The sequence below is a fragment of the Triturus cristatus genome, chromosome 2_1, assembly GCF_964204655.1.
Source record: "Triturus cristatus chromosome 2_1, aTriCri1.1, whole genome shotgun sequence".
Classification (NCBI taxonomy): Eukaryota; Metazoa; Chordata; class Amphibia; order Caudata; family Salamandridae; genus Triturus; species Triturus cristatus.
Window position 1 is genome coordinate 223,559,797 of NC_140581.1, and position 14,135 is coordinate 223,573,931.

The following is a 14,135-nucleotide window of genomic DNA, read 5'->3' on the forward strand; positions in this document are numbered from 1 at the left end:
TCTGTGATTTTGCCACAGCTGCGGCTTGGAATGCTGAACCTAGTAGGGGTGTTGACCTTAGGTGTGTTGATTTGGAAGTAGATGGTCCATATCAATAGTGTGGAGGAGTTGCATTTGATGCCGTCGCTTGGGATGATAAAATGGTTTGTGCATATGTTTGCTAGGTGGTAGGTAGTACAGTATTGAGCTACTGTTGGGGAACAAACAGCATCAAAAATCTGCAGAGCTTTTCCAAGCAGATTCTCTTAGTAGAACAGCTTGCACTACACCGCATCTTTGAACCCAGCAATCCCACAATAGATCATAAACTGTAAGTTAGTCTAATTTACTCATGCAGCAAATTCTGGTTTCACTGACTATATATTACATTGTTTTATAGGTCTAGTTTGTTAGCACTGTAATCTGGCCCTTTGAATATCATCCTGAATGATGTGTTCCTGTTTCCCAGAGAAACTAAAATATAGAACTAAAAAGATACTTTGGCACAATGAACCGATGGGAGAGAGGGGATTTTAAATAATTAACATTTTTAAATATTTTACCCTTTCATCTAGCTGTTGATCTTAAGAGCTTACTGAAATTAAAATTAGCAAAAAAAGTAATAAAAATGAATGTGCGCATTTTGTTTTTTTTAAATACTGCACCAACTCAAAGAATAGCTTAGTGTTAAACATTTGTGCAACATAAACTGACTGATTCAGTGAGGCGTCGATCCTCAGGACATCTCTGCATGTAGAAAGACTTAATCTCTGCAGGGAATCGACACAGCAGGATAGGTTCATTAATAGCATCTGTCATTAGCCTTTCAGGAGCTTCTGGAATGTCCTGTGGAAGAACACAAGTTATAAACAATTAAGAGTAAAATCACCACAACATTTTCAGAGATTTTGATGATAGTCAATATTAAAAGATACAGCATCAGAACTGTTTATGCCATTATTTACCAAGCATACAAATGTACTATTAATTGCAGCATTTGTTCCAAAATCATATACATACATTTTCAGTAAATTACATAGTGCATAACTGTATCATATGGGCCTATACTGCCATCGAGGGGCTATGATGAAATTTATAAAGCAGAAGGCAGAGTAGTTTATAAGTATCACTTGAACTCCAAGATAGTAATATAGGACCATATATTACACATGTTACTCACTGAACAAGTTACTTACCTTTGGTAAAGCAGTTTCTGGTAGATACTCCATCTAACCCAAGGCGCCTCACCTTTTGAATATTCCTCAGAAGCCAGACTGGATCTGAAAGATTTTACAACAATGTTCCTGCATGGCGCTAGGTGGTGGTGTACGGCTCTGCGTTTTACTTGTTCCGACCAAGAACTGACAGAGCAGAGACACCCCTGAGCGTCTGGATTGACTCTTTGAGCCCTGGGATATGACGCACAAAACAATTCTTTGTATCAGGGGCAGATCTCGAATTGGATTTTGACCTTTTCAGATCGTAAAAAGTGGCCACTCTCCAGAACAAGGAGATGAGAGGGCAATGAGGAATATTTAAGTTACATAGAATATCCACCAGAAAGAGCTTTACCCATGGTAAGTAACTTGTTCTTCTGATGGATACTTTTAACCGCAGCTTCCTCACTTTTAAAATAAATACAAACGCTGTATTACACTCCCATTCCCCCTGCAGGTAGAGGGTCTATGAAGCGAGCTCAGACTAAAGTCTTGGAGGACCAAACAGGCAAAATGTCCTTTTTGTTGGATCTGGCTTACAACGCAGTAGCGGTTTGTCAATTAATATATTGACACCAACAAGGCCTAAGGGATGTCAAGAACAGGCACTCGCGTGCCAGCCTTGTGGTATCAGCCTTGGCTTGCATGAAATGAGCCAGCAGTCCTTCCGGAAGCTACTTCATGGACAACGTGTAGCAGATTTTAATGCAGAGGACTATCCATTTTGACATAGTCCTTTTTTGCACTGCCTTATTTTTCATTGTCCCAGTTAACCGCCAGAATAAGATGATTGTCCACCATGAAGGTGTTAGGTGTGATCGATGTAAAAACTTAAGGCTATTTTAGAGACCAGCCAATAAAGTCTCTTTTCTTTCAAGGGGTGAGGCGAGGCAAAAAATGCTGGGAGGTTGATGGATTGCCCAATGCAAAAAGGTGCCACAATGTTTGGGTCAAAAATAGCCCAATCCGGTGCCACTATGGTAAGTTAGGCCAGGTCGTTCCAGATCTTCTTCAGAACTCTGTGCAGGAAAGGCAGAGGCTAAAAGGTGTGCAGGAGTCTCGTACTCCACTATAGCTTGAATGAGTCTCCCAGAGAGAGCACTCATAAACGTTTTGACCCTACAGGTTCTCGACTTTGACAAAATGACCTAGCCAGTGCTTTCCCCACTGTTCGAAAACTCCCTGCGTTAACTCGGGATGCAACCGCCATATGCAGTCCACCACAAGTTATGAGCTGAGCTCGTCTACCAAGGCGTTTAAAGATCCTGCTCTGTGGTTCACGGTCAGGGAGATGCCATAATGCCCCAGCCACTCCTGCAACACAGGGCCTTTTGGCATAGGACCCAGTGCCCCACTACGCTCTGCTTGTTGCAGCACCATATGGCGGTGGAATTGTCAGTGTGAACCTGCAGCAGTCTTTCCTTGATGAACAGCAGGAAGGCTTTCAACACTATGGGGATGGCCTAAAATGATAGCAGGGAAAGCAGAGAACCGTGTCCAGCAGAGCTCCTACAAAATGGAGTGTAGGAAATCTGCATTTTCCGTATGTCCTGATAACCAGGAGTTAAGTGCCTGTACTCCCCCTTTGACCATGGTTAAATTGGCTTATTCCGATTTGGCACATTTAGCATGCCTGTAAGCCCCTAGTATATGGAATAAAAGGTGCACCCGGGGCCTGGAAGGCAAATGCCACTAGTGGACCTATTGAGTCATCAACTACAGTTGCAGTGCAAACATGGTTCCAAGCCTCCCTTGTGCATCTATTGTAGTAAACACTAACTGTGCGACATGTTCAAATAATCCATTGTGACAGGAAAATAAATGTTACCATGTCCGTACAGTGACAAGGCCCTAAAAGCTATTTTTACTGTGGCTGCCTAGCTGTCCTATGCCAAAAAACAGAGAACAGATCAAACTAATAGTTCTGGAAAGGAAATAATCAGAAAAATAATTAGAATACTATTTGTAATAGTTCAATTCACTGCGGAAATTGGATTTTTAATAAATATTAAGGATAAGTTACTTTTAGAAAGTTATCCTTTACCTGCCTGAAATGTCAGAAGGTTAGTTAGCATATGTCTCTGCCATATCTCAGCCTGTGCTCAAGCCTTGAACAGGTATGAAGTGCCTCCCAGAAGCAAATAATAGGATAAGCTGAACTAAATGGATAGAGTACTCCTCTGAACCCTACAGAATATGTAGGGTGAGGTTTGTGGGCCTCATTTTGACAGCACAGTGTCAGACTATGCTTGACGGGTCTTTTGAGCCAAATATAACTGTGGGGCACACTTGAAAGGAGAGAGAATAGCATGCTATGATAATTCTTGAAGATATGGAAGAGATTGTTATTTATTTTAATCAGAGTATGCAGACCGGTGGTGCTGGTTTGGGAGTACAGAAAAAGTACACAGCATGGAATCCTTAAAGGCCTTGACCTGCTACGATGTCGCTGAAGGCCTGGAAACTTCAGAGTCACAGCGTGACCAGTTGTCAAGGAGCGATCAAGCAAGCTATTAACCGCACCTTGACGCCCTCCTACCTTCAGTTTGGATTGAGTGCTGGTTGAGATAGGCTCCCGCTTCGACTTCTTATGCTTCTTTATAGATTTAGACGTGGACTTACCAGATGATCTCAAACATGAAGAGAACAGCATAGAGAGATGAGTCTGCACCCTCAACTTGGAGCATAAACAGGACTTATGAGAGGTCCGTGACTTCTTTCCCTGTTCAGTAATACAGCTTCTTTTCACAGTCCTAAATCGCCTTTGGGTGCATGAGAGTAAATTTTTTTCACAAATCGGAACTGTGCCCGAGCCCACACACCACAATGATAGACCTTGTGCAGGTCTATCATTAACATCAGTTTCCGGCTTCCATGGCACGGTTTGGACCCTGTATTCATTGATGGGAACATAGTTCTCTTGAACACAAGAAAAGATTTTGGAAGGAATTTATCAACTACAGAACAGAGATCCAAGACCCAAGTTCAAAGGCAAAAAAAAAACCCGACATCGGAACGTTTGTAAATAGCCCAGACTCACCTTGAGTATTATGGAAAATCGGCTAAAGGAGACACGTATTCGTGCTACAGACAAACTGCATGATGGGACTTGCAGTCTCCCACAGAGAACTGCGTGAATGCTCTCCGAGTTAGTTTGGTGCAGGTGTGCTCCCGCCATTAAGAAGGGAGGAGCACATTAAAAGACATTGAAACGGAAACTCCAAGCACCCGAGGCATTTGAAAAAGGCTCACTGCCGAAACGCGTCATGCCATAATTCTCAATAAAGGGTCTCCTGAAACCCCGCTGTGTCCCTTTGTCTGCTTGAAACGGAGGAGCCTGTGTTCTATATTTAGCGTGTAGCCATTGGCACATGAGGGTAACCCTTCCAACAAGAGTTCATGGTATACAGTGGCAAACTGGCAAGAAAGAGAACCAAGGTATCGGAATTTACCTTGAACCGCTGCCCGACCCATGGAAGCTGAGGTACTGCTGTCATTTGACAGTCCATCACTGTATGGAGAGATGTGGTCACTGTACTGTGGTCTCCAGGTAGGTGACCAACGGGAAAGTGTGGTTGGAAGTAGGGGACTTAAGATTGTTTATTAGCCAGCAACAACGCTAAGGTTCCCACCAGACTACGTTTGTAAATAGCCCAGACTCACTTTGAGTATTATGGAAAATCGGCTAAAGGAGACACGTATTTGTGCTACAGAGAACTGCGTGAGTGCTCTTCGAGTTAGTTTGCTGCAGGTGTGCTCCCGCCATTAAGAAGGGAGGAGCACATTAAAAGACATTGAAACGGAAACTCCAAGCACCCGAGGCATTTGAAAAAGGCTCACTGCCGAAACGGGTCATGCCATAATTCTCAATAAAGGGTCTCCTGAAACCACGCTGTGCCCCTTGTCTGCTTGAAACGCAGGAGACCGTGTTCTATATATACACACACACACACACACACACACACACATTACCTACTAGCGGTCGCCAGTAGGTAGTTATAGTTAGGACCTATTATCCATAGGAAATTCGTAACATTCGATTTCCAATAACTTTGGCGCCAGATGACGAATCTTTGCGAAATTTGCAAAACTGGTGGGGCGCTCCGGTCATCTCCTATCCTGAAAGTATGGGGGTGATTCATCAAGCGGGGGCCGAGAAAAAAAAAGGGGGGTCCGAAAACACGGTTTTCCCCATGTTATTTCCCACGGGAAATTTTAGACACGGCTACAGCCCAACTGCTGAACCGAATTACACCAAATTTTGCAAAAAGGTAGCCCTTGGTTCAGAAAGCGCCCATTTTTTTTTTTTTTTTTTAAATGGTGTAAATCCGTTCAGCAGTTCCAGAGAAATTAAAAAAATAGGAGGTAAAAAAATCAATTTCCCAAAGAAAACTTTAGACACAGTTATAGCAAAAACTGCTGAACGGAATTACACCAAATTTGGCAAAAAGGTACTGCTTGGCTCAGAAAGCGACCTTTTAAAAAGTGGTGTAAATCCGTTCAGTCGTTTTTGAGAAATTAAGAAATAAAGATAATGATATCTATGGCCGCGGTGGATCCGCGCACCCTCCCGATCACAAGCTTCATGCTAATTGGCTGTCAACACTTCAAACCAGGAAGTGTTGGCAGCCATCTTGTGCCTCGGTACAACCGAGGCACAAGAAAAGCGAAAAACAAAAAGGGGGCAGGGTAGAAACCCTAGGCCTGCTCAGGGGGTCCCACAAGGATCCCAAGGGCCCAAAAAAGCATTTTTTTAAAAAACCCGCGGGATGCGTGGAGGATCCGGCCGCGAAAATAAAAACGTGAAGGAATGGTGAAGGAAGGGGGCGTGGCCTGAGGTGACATGTGTGCAAACACATCCTGTGGTGCGTTTTAAGTGGGGAAATAATTGCCCTTCAATCCTGAGGGCTCCTGTGGGCCAACTAGACCACCAGGTGCTTCCAGCAATTATTTCCCCAACTTAAAACGCGCCACAGGGCGTGTTTGCACACGTCACCTCAGGCCCCGCCCCCTCCCTTCACCACCGTGTAAACACACCCTGTGGCCGTTTTAAGTTGGAAGTGGCGGGGTGTGTGTGTCTATATAGGTGTATAAATGCATATGTAAGTCCTGTACTGAGTGACTGTACAGGTGAGTGAGTGGATGTGTGTGTAGACCTAAGAATCAATGAGTGGGTAAGTAGTTATTGGTATTGGAGTATCTATGGTTTTGAGAATGGCAGTCTGTAATTTTGAGTGGGTGTTATCAAAGGTTATATTAGGGTGTGAAAAGATGCATCAAATTATCACATGGATGATGTCATGAGTGATGTCACTGACCATGTCATGAGTGATGTAATATGTGACGTCATCAGCAGTGCATTGCGGGGGCAAGAGTTATAGTTAGTTGAACTAACTAGAACGGGGGAATGTCAATGGTTTTGTACGAGTGAAATGTCCAACTAACTATAACGCCCCTGAAACCTATGGTCTCGGACACAGACACACAGAGACACAGGGACAGACACACAGACACAGACACACAGAGACACAGGGACAGACACAGACACACAGAGACACAGGGACAGACACAGACACACAGACACAGGGACTGACACACACAGACACAGGGACAGAGACACAGGGACAGACAGACAGAGACACAGGGACAGACACACAGAGACACAGGGACAGACAGACAGACACAGGGACAGACAGACAGAGACACAGGGACAGACAGACAGAGAGACAGACAGACACACACACAACTTCCAAAAGGCAACATGTGCCAGGTTTTCAAATACAGTATTAAGGAATGCATGATCATTTTAGTAACTTTGGAATTATATAGCGTAAGAAGCTCAGCTAGAATTTGAGACGTATAAAAAATAGATATGTGACACCTGCCATAGCCATCTGTTAAGTATAGTTTTGTCAATTTTAAACAGTATTTCACAACAAATGAAATAAATCCACGACAGGAGGTACTTCCATTTGATGAGGTCAGCCACCAAACGTACTTAAGTTTAACTATAAAGGAAAAATGCTTCAGATTCCAATCATGTTCATGAATCTGGGCAGTAATGGGAAGATCCATTTGGAAATACAAAATATTCTTGAGCTCAGACACCCATAAGTCAGAGTAGAGTCTGAAAATGAGTGTGAGGTTCTGAGGTTATAAAAACTAGAAGAGGTTAGTATAAGTTCTGAGGACACCACTGCAAACGACAGTCTCAAAACTCTGCAGAACCCGTTTAGCAGTGGGCCCCGAAATGAAGGCATTCTCTACTGAACAATTTTTTGCACTGTCCTAACATGTTCAACCTCTGAGTGATATGGACAGGAATCTAAAATGTTTAGTACTTGACATTCGTTAGGAGGAAGCTTAAGAAGATCCCTGCCGGCAGATTAGTTCTTTGGATGTTAAATGGAATAGAAGAAAGCACACAAAGGCAAACTGAAACCGTGCCACCTTTTTTTGGGCACATTTCCCACATATATGGTAAACAGATAGAGTACAAAATAGATATTTTTTATTCAGTAATATAAATTGGGTAGGTGGGCATTTCATATTCGCTAAGAAGGCTTTGTTGAAACACACAGTCCTATTCTAGAAACATGCTTGAAACATCAGCACATTTTCAGTGGTCAAACAATGACTAGCTAGTAGCACAAATACCTTACTACACAGACCGCGATCCCCAATTAATGCAGCTTTTTGATCTACATTTTAGCTTCATCACAGCAAAAAAATGGACCAACACTACTTTGTTTTAAATTAGGTGTTCACTTTCATATTATGAACTAGATAAACTTTCAGTAAATCAATTTATTTGTGTATGCATAGGTCTTAATAAATATTGTGTCTCACTTAGGTGTTACATAGAAAGAACTGTGCAACATACCTCACCAAATTCATAGAAAGTCCCATCATCTTTTTTGATATCATGCTCTTTCAACCATTTAATAGCCTCTGAATAGTCCATTCGTCGGAAAGGGCGTTTTGGGGCCTTAAAATCCTGTAGTAAATTATTGAGAAATTTAGGTTAGACAAAAATATGAAGATTCCAACAACTATTAAAACAGCATCCTCCATATGGCCTGGTCTTGTTTCATGGCTTTCTTCCAGGTTACATGGTCCGTCCAGTAGAAATTAACATGGACAACAATTATACAGGTTAGTATGTCAAGATGTTTTTTACCCGAAAGATTGAAACTTAAGAACTATACATATTTAATATATTATGCCTGTTTATACAGCACACAAATAAGATCAGCATGATGCTGTACAGTGAACCACAAAAAAATTACACTAACTTAAAGCAAAAGGGAACAAAACAAACGACAAAAAAGTAATGAAAAATACAAATATAATATTTCATTCAAATCATGCATGGAAGGGAAAGCTCAGCAACATGTCTGGCCATCTATGCAGCCAGATGCAGACAAGGTTGACCTCCATCACTTAGGTTGTTATTACAGCTGTTAAAAGGAATAAGACCATAAAATGTCAACTAGGTTCATGAGACTTTGAACTGAGCTCTTTCTTCTTCCATTATAACTCCAAGAGCAGCATGATGTGTTATTCCACCTTAGTACATTATCTGGGAGACTATCTAGTTGCAGATGTCTTACCTTAAAATATGCCCCAGATGTCAGACTGGATCCAGAGGTTTTTGAGCAGTAGCTCTGTGCGCCGGTAGGTGGCATTGCTCAGCTTTGCATCGGAGGTGTCGTCCACACCAGAAGAGACACATGCGGTACTTATATAGGCACCATCCTGGCACACTATAGTCGGTTACTTTCGTGACATTCCACGCAAGGAACACAAAGCTACAATGAGAACTAACCACTGGCATGAAACACTTAAGGCCCTGAGAAGGGTGTCCTTTACACTTCATTCGGCTCACAGAGCAGGGAGGATTGGTAAGAAATCTGCAGCTAGATAAGGGTCTCGAGCAAATAAGGCTGTACCAAAGGTAAATAACTAGCTCACTTGATAGAGACTTCTAGCCGCAGATTCCTTACCTTAGGAAAGAAGCACACGCATTGCATCTCCGGAGGTTGGTCTGTGAAACCAATTTCGACCAGAAGGTCATGCAGGACCAAATGGGCGAAGTGCCCATTGCGACAGACAGGACTGTCCAGATAACAGTGCTAGGTAAACGTGTACAAAGATGCCCACGTTCCTGCTTGACATACCCAGAACAGGGACGCCACAGGCTAACACAGTGGTGGAATGAGCACGCAAACACTCAGGGGAGTTGATCTTGGCCAATGTGTAACAGATCTTGATGCAGAGCACCATCCATCTTGAGAAGGTCAGTTTCTGCACAGCCTTCCCTTTCTTAGCTCCCTCATACCACACAAAGAGCTGATAATCCACTCTTTTATGCAATCTAGGTAGAAAGACCACGCTCAGTTTGTGTCCAGACAGTTAAGTCTCTCTTCTTCTTTGGAGGGGTGAGGTGGAGCAAAAAAGGTAGGCTGGATAATGTTCTGGCCTACATGGAAGGGAGTCACACCTTTGTAACGAAGAAGGCACGCATCGGAGGACCTGCTTGTCTGAGTAGAAAGTGGTGTAGGGTAGGTGGGCGAGAGTGCCTGAAATTCACCGACCCTCCTGAACGACGTTCTAGAAACTAGACAGGCAGTTTTGATAGTCAACAGTATGTGCAGAGGCTCAAAGGGTGCACACATCTAGAAGGTAAGAACAGGATTAAGATCCAACTGGGGCATAATGAATGGCTTGGGGGGCAGGGGGATAAGCATGTGCTGGTAGCCTTTAAGGTGACTTGAGTAAAGAGGGTTGGTCCGCACAGATACCCTATAACTGTGCCCAGAACAGAGACCTACTCGGCCAACAAAAGAACAAACAGAAGAACCGTAGAGAGAGGTGCAGAAAGAGGGTTGATGTTGAGAGAATCAAACCATATCACAAACTTATCTCCACGGCAGGCATACACCGATTTGGTAGAGGGACGCCTGGTTGCCATAACAATATCACAGACTTTAGGAGAAAAATCGAAAGCTGTCAACGGTCACCGCTCCATCTCCATGCATGAAGAGTGGACAGGATCAGGTCCAGAACCCTCTCATGATGCTGCGACAGAAGATCCTCTTGAAGCGGCAGCCTGATCCGAGGACCGATGGTCATGCTCAACAGTTTGGTACATCAGTCTCTCCGTGCCCCATTCAGAGCCACAAGAATAACTTGGGCCTGGTTGTTCCTAATCTTCTTGAGAACTCTGGCTAGGAGTGGTTCCACTCGAGATGAAAAGCTTCTTTGAACGCGAGTTGCCTTGGAAACTCCAGCGCTCAAAACTGTGGAAACTGCACGTTTGACGGTGTAAAACTGATCTAGTCAAGGCTCCGCCCACTGCTGAAAGAGGCTTTGCATGAGTTACAAGCAGGATGCAGGATGCCATGAGGCCCAACAACCTCTGGGTCATTCCTACCAAAATCCAGGATAGAAATTAAAACATCGGTATCATAGCCTGAATATCCTGGACTCGCTGCTTGGGAGGATAGAACTGAAAACTGTGCTGTGTCCAGAACAGCTCTGATGAAAAGAAGTGAATGAGAAAGATTTGGGTTTGACTTTGGCACATTGATAGTTAATCCCAACGAGCGTAGAAAGTACACCATAGTCCAGAGGTGGGAGACTGCTGCCCTGGGCCGAGCCCACCTTCAACAGTCAATCGTCAAGGTATGGAAAGAGAAATATCTCTGACCTTTTCAGATGAGCTGCAACCACCGCCATCACTTTCGTGAACATCCGAGGAGCACTTATGAGCCCATAGGGGAGCACTGCAATGTGAAAGTGCTCCTGCCCCACCATGAACTGCATGTAACTTTTGTGGGCAGGCAGGTCGGTGATGTGGAAATATGCGTCCTGCACTACCATCCAGTCTCCTGGGTCTAAGGTAGACAGAACTTGTGCAAGTGTGAGCATTTAGAATATCTCCTTTTTCAGAAAGAAATTGAGAAGGTGCACGTCTAGTATAGGACCAAAGCCTCAGTCCTTTTTGGGCACCAGAAAGTAGTGGGTATAGCACCCATGACTACTACTTATGCCCGTACCCTCTCTAAGACTCACTCAGCCAAGAGATCCAGCACTTCTTGATGGAGCAAGAAGAGAAACTCACAAAAGGGAGGGAGTAGCCCCCTTGGCATATTTGCAAAACCAACGGTCCAATGTAACTGACCACCATGGGTGCAGGTGATGGTATATCCTACCCCCCACTAAATGTCCATGATGGTCAGAGGGCAAACTCAAGGGGTTTGGAGGCTATGGTTGCCTAGGGTTGTGGAGGACTGGCCTGACCTCTGGCTACCTGTGACACATGATCTATGGAACCCATGTCCTCAACCACAAAAAGGCTGGGAAGCCTGTTGGCCATAGTGATTGGGATGGTATTTTTGGGACCTCCTTCCGTGGCCATAAAAGGGGCAGAAATTGGAAAGGTGATAATGAGGGGCTAAAGACAAGCCCAAGTATGTGGTCACAGCTCTGCTGTCCTTAAAATGCTCCGGAGATTAATCTGCCTTCTACCCAAAAAGACAAGGGGCATCAAAGAGCATGTCCATAAGCAAGGTTTAGACATCCTCTGAAAAGCTAGTGGTTCTCAGCCAGGCATGGGGCCGCAATGCCACCAAAGATGTAATCACTATACCCAGTAAGTTTGTTATGTCCAGTCCACACTGTATGATGAACTTTTCTGCATCCCTCCAGTTGGCAATAGTTTGAGAGAGTATGGCTCGGGCCTCCTCCAAGACCACAAGCAGCACTTGTGCAACCAAATCACATATCGTATGGGAATATCTGCCCAAAAGGCACACGGTGTTAATCGACCGCGGTGCAAGGCTGGCGAAAAAAACATTCTCTTACCAAAGGTATCCTGCCTCTTGGATTCCCAATCCGGTTGTAGGGAACGCGCCGGGGTTGATCCTAGAGGCTTGGACCACCAAGCTCTACAGGGTGGGGTGCTGGATAAGAAAACTGGGGTCCCCAGGAGTGGGACGATAGCGGTGGGCAATTGTCCTAAGCATAGTACCCCCTGTGCAGGGCTGGGAACAGGACCTAATTAGGACATCAGTAAGGACTTTATTAAATGGGAGTAAGGGTTTAGAAAGGTGAATCTTGGCTGAAACACCTCCATCAAGACGTTTGTCTTGACTGCCACTGTGGGTAGCTGACGATCCAAGACTCAAGCCACCCTATGGACCACCACAACGAAAGAGGCTCGCTCCTCCATGGCCACGATAGGAGAAGGGACCAGGCCAGTTTCAGGTGAGGTGTCTAACCCACTGGCCTCTGCCAGTTCCTCATATCAGTAGTCCTCATTCTCATCTAGGGGTTGCTGGTTTCCAGAAGTATCTTCAGACCCCTCCCATTCGTCTCCCTGTCCAGGCCTGTCAAATACAAAAGGCACTGGCTACGATCCGGAGAGTATGGTCCCGGTCGGCGCCAGGAACCAGCGTCAGATGATGCCCGTCCGGCTCTGTGTTGTAGTCGAGAATGACCATGGAGATGGTGGTGTCGGGGCATCGGCACTGGAGCAGGTGCCAAGGGAGGTCTCTATCTCGCCAGCATCCCCACACACGATTGAAGAACAGATCCTTGGGGCCCAACTGGCACTGAGAGCGAACCCATCAGCAAGGATCCAGTTAGGGCCACTCCTGAGCCCCTGGGGCTCGAAGGCGCTCTAGTGGGGCTGGATTGTCCAAATATGAGGTGCATGGACTCAAAATTCCTTTAGTTGGACTGGGGTTGCTCTGGGAAAGATGTGGCTAAGTCGAAGAGCTCTTCCACTTGTTGGACTTCTTGTGCTTGTGAGACTTACCCGACAACTTCGAGTGAGGTGATGATCTCTAGGTGTGGCTTGGTGCACGGTCCCGGAACCTTCCGTGTATGGTCCTGGGATCTTAAGCGTTGCGGGGGCATCTGACATCGAGGAACTTGGGGGATTGACTCCCCAGCACCTTCGGATGTATAGCACAGCAGTCCTCGCAGGTCTTGGAGTTGTGGCCCCTCTCTAAGCACCATAAAGACACCAAATATGGGTCTGTCACAGACATCTGCCTGTGATAGGCATCACTTGGTTGGAAACCAGCTGGTTTCTTATGGGACATCCTGGCAGATCATTTAGTAATTTTTAATCTGAAAAAAGGTAGGAGTATCCTGAATAGAAATCCATTCACAATAACAGGTTATGTATGGTTTGTGTAACTGGTCTGCAGTTAGTGGGGGTTACTTGGACAACGGTGAAGTGTTGAGGAGTACTGGAGTAGACAATCCCAATATTATGTACAGGAGTGATTTACATATTTACAAGGATTTGAAATGGATCTTACAGTACATCAGGAAGGTATAGCTACCACGAAACATGACAGTGCATTGAGAATACATCTATCAAGAGTTTAGTTCAGGACGAGTATAGTTCAGGGCAAATGGGGGGCATTATCTTTCAGATTTGAAATGTCTCTTAGTTGTAGAGCTTTCTTGCTAGTGCAGCATATCTACTGGGAGGGCATTTAAGCACATTTATGATATAGGCAAAGTGAGTGGAAGCTTGATGGATGAAAGAGTTTTAGGTAAAAATACAAGATGAAGGTTATACCAGTGCAGCAAGTAAGTAATGGGAGAGGGATTCAGCAAAATAAAGCAAATGGGGAAGGGATAGGGAGGGCATACATTACCTTGAAAACCAAAGTGAGGAGCTGGGCTCTGTATCTGTCAGACAGCACATCTGACTAAGCGAGTGATTTAAAATTAAGTGTACTGCAAAGTTCACTACCTGTCAAGCAGGGAGAACGATTACTTCATGCGGCCCATAAATAAAACATTACATTAAATTAACCGTCATTGCTAGTACACTTAATGAGTCACTTGGCATTGTGGAATCGAAGGTGATGAGGGGCCTACTAAACACTGAGAAACTGGCCAGTCAGGATAAAA

The 14,135-nt window shown here is 44.6% G+C and overlaps 1 protein-coding gene across 1 annotated transcript in view; it reads right to left on the reverse strand.

Annotated features, from left to right (window-relative positions):
* NARS1 (asparaginyl-tRNA synthetase 1) overlaps positions 1–14,135 on the reverse strand; it is a 217,003-nt gene that overhangs the window by 29,746 nt on the left and 173,122 nt on the right. Inside the window, exons 12-13 of the mRNA XM_085630181.1 lie at positions 8,080–8,193; positions 694–825 (exon numbers count right to left, since the gene is read on the reverse strand). Of these exons, the coding sequence (XP_085486307.1) occupies positions 694–825; positions 8,080–8,193 (246 nt within the window). The remainder of the gene's footprint in view (positions 1–693; positions 826–8,079; positions 8,194–14,135) is intronic.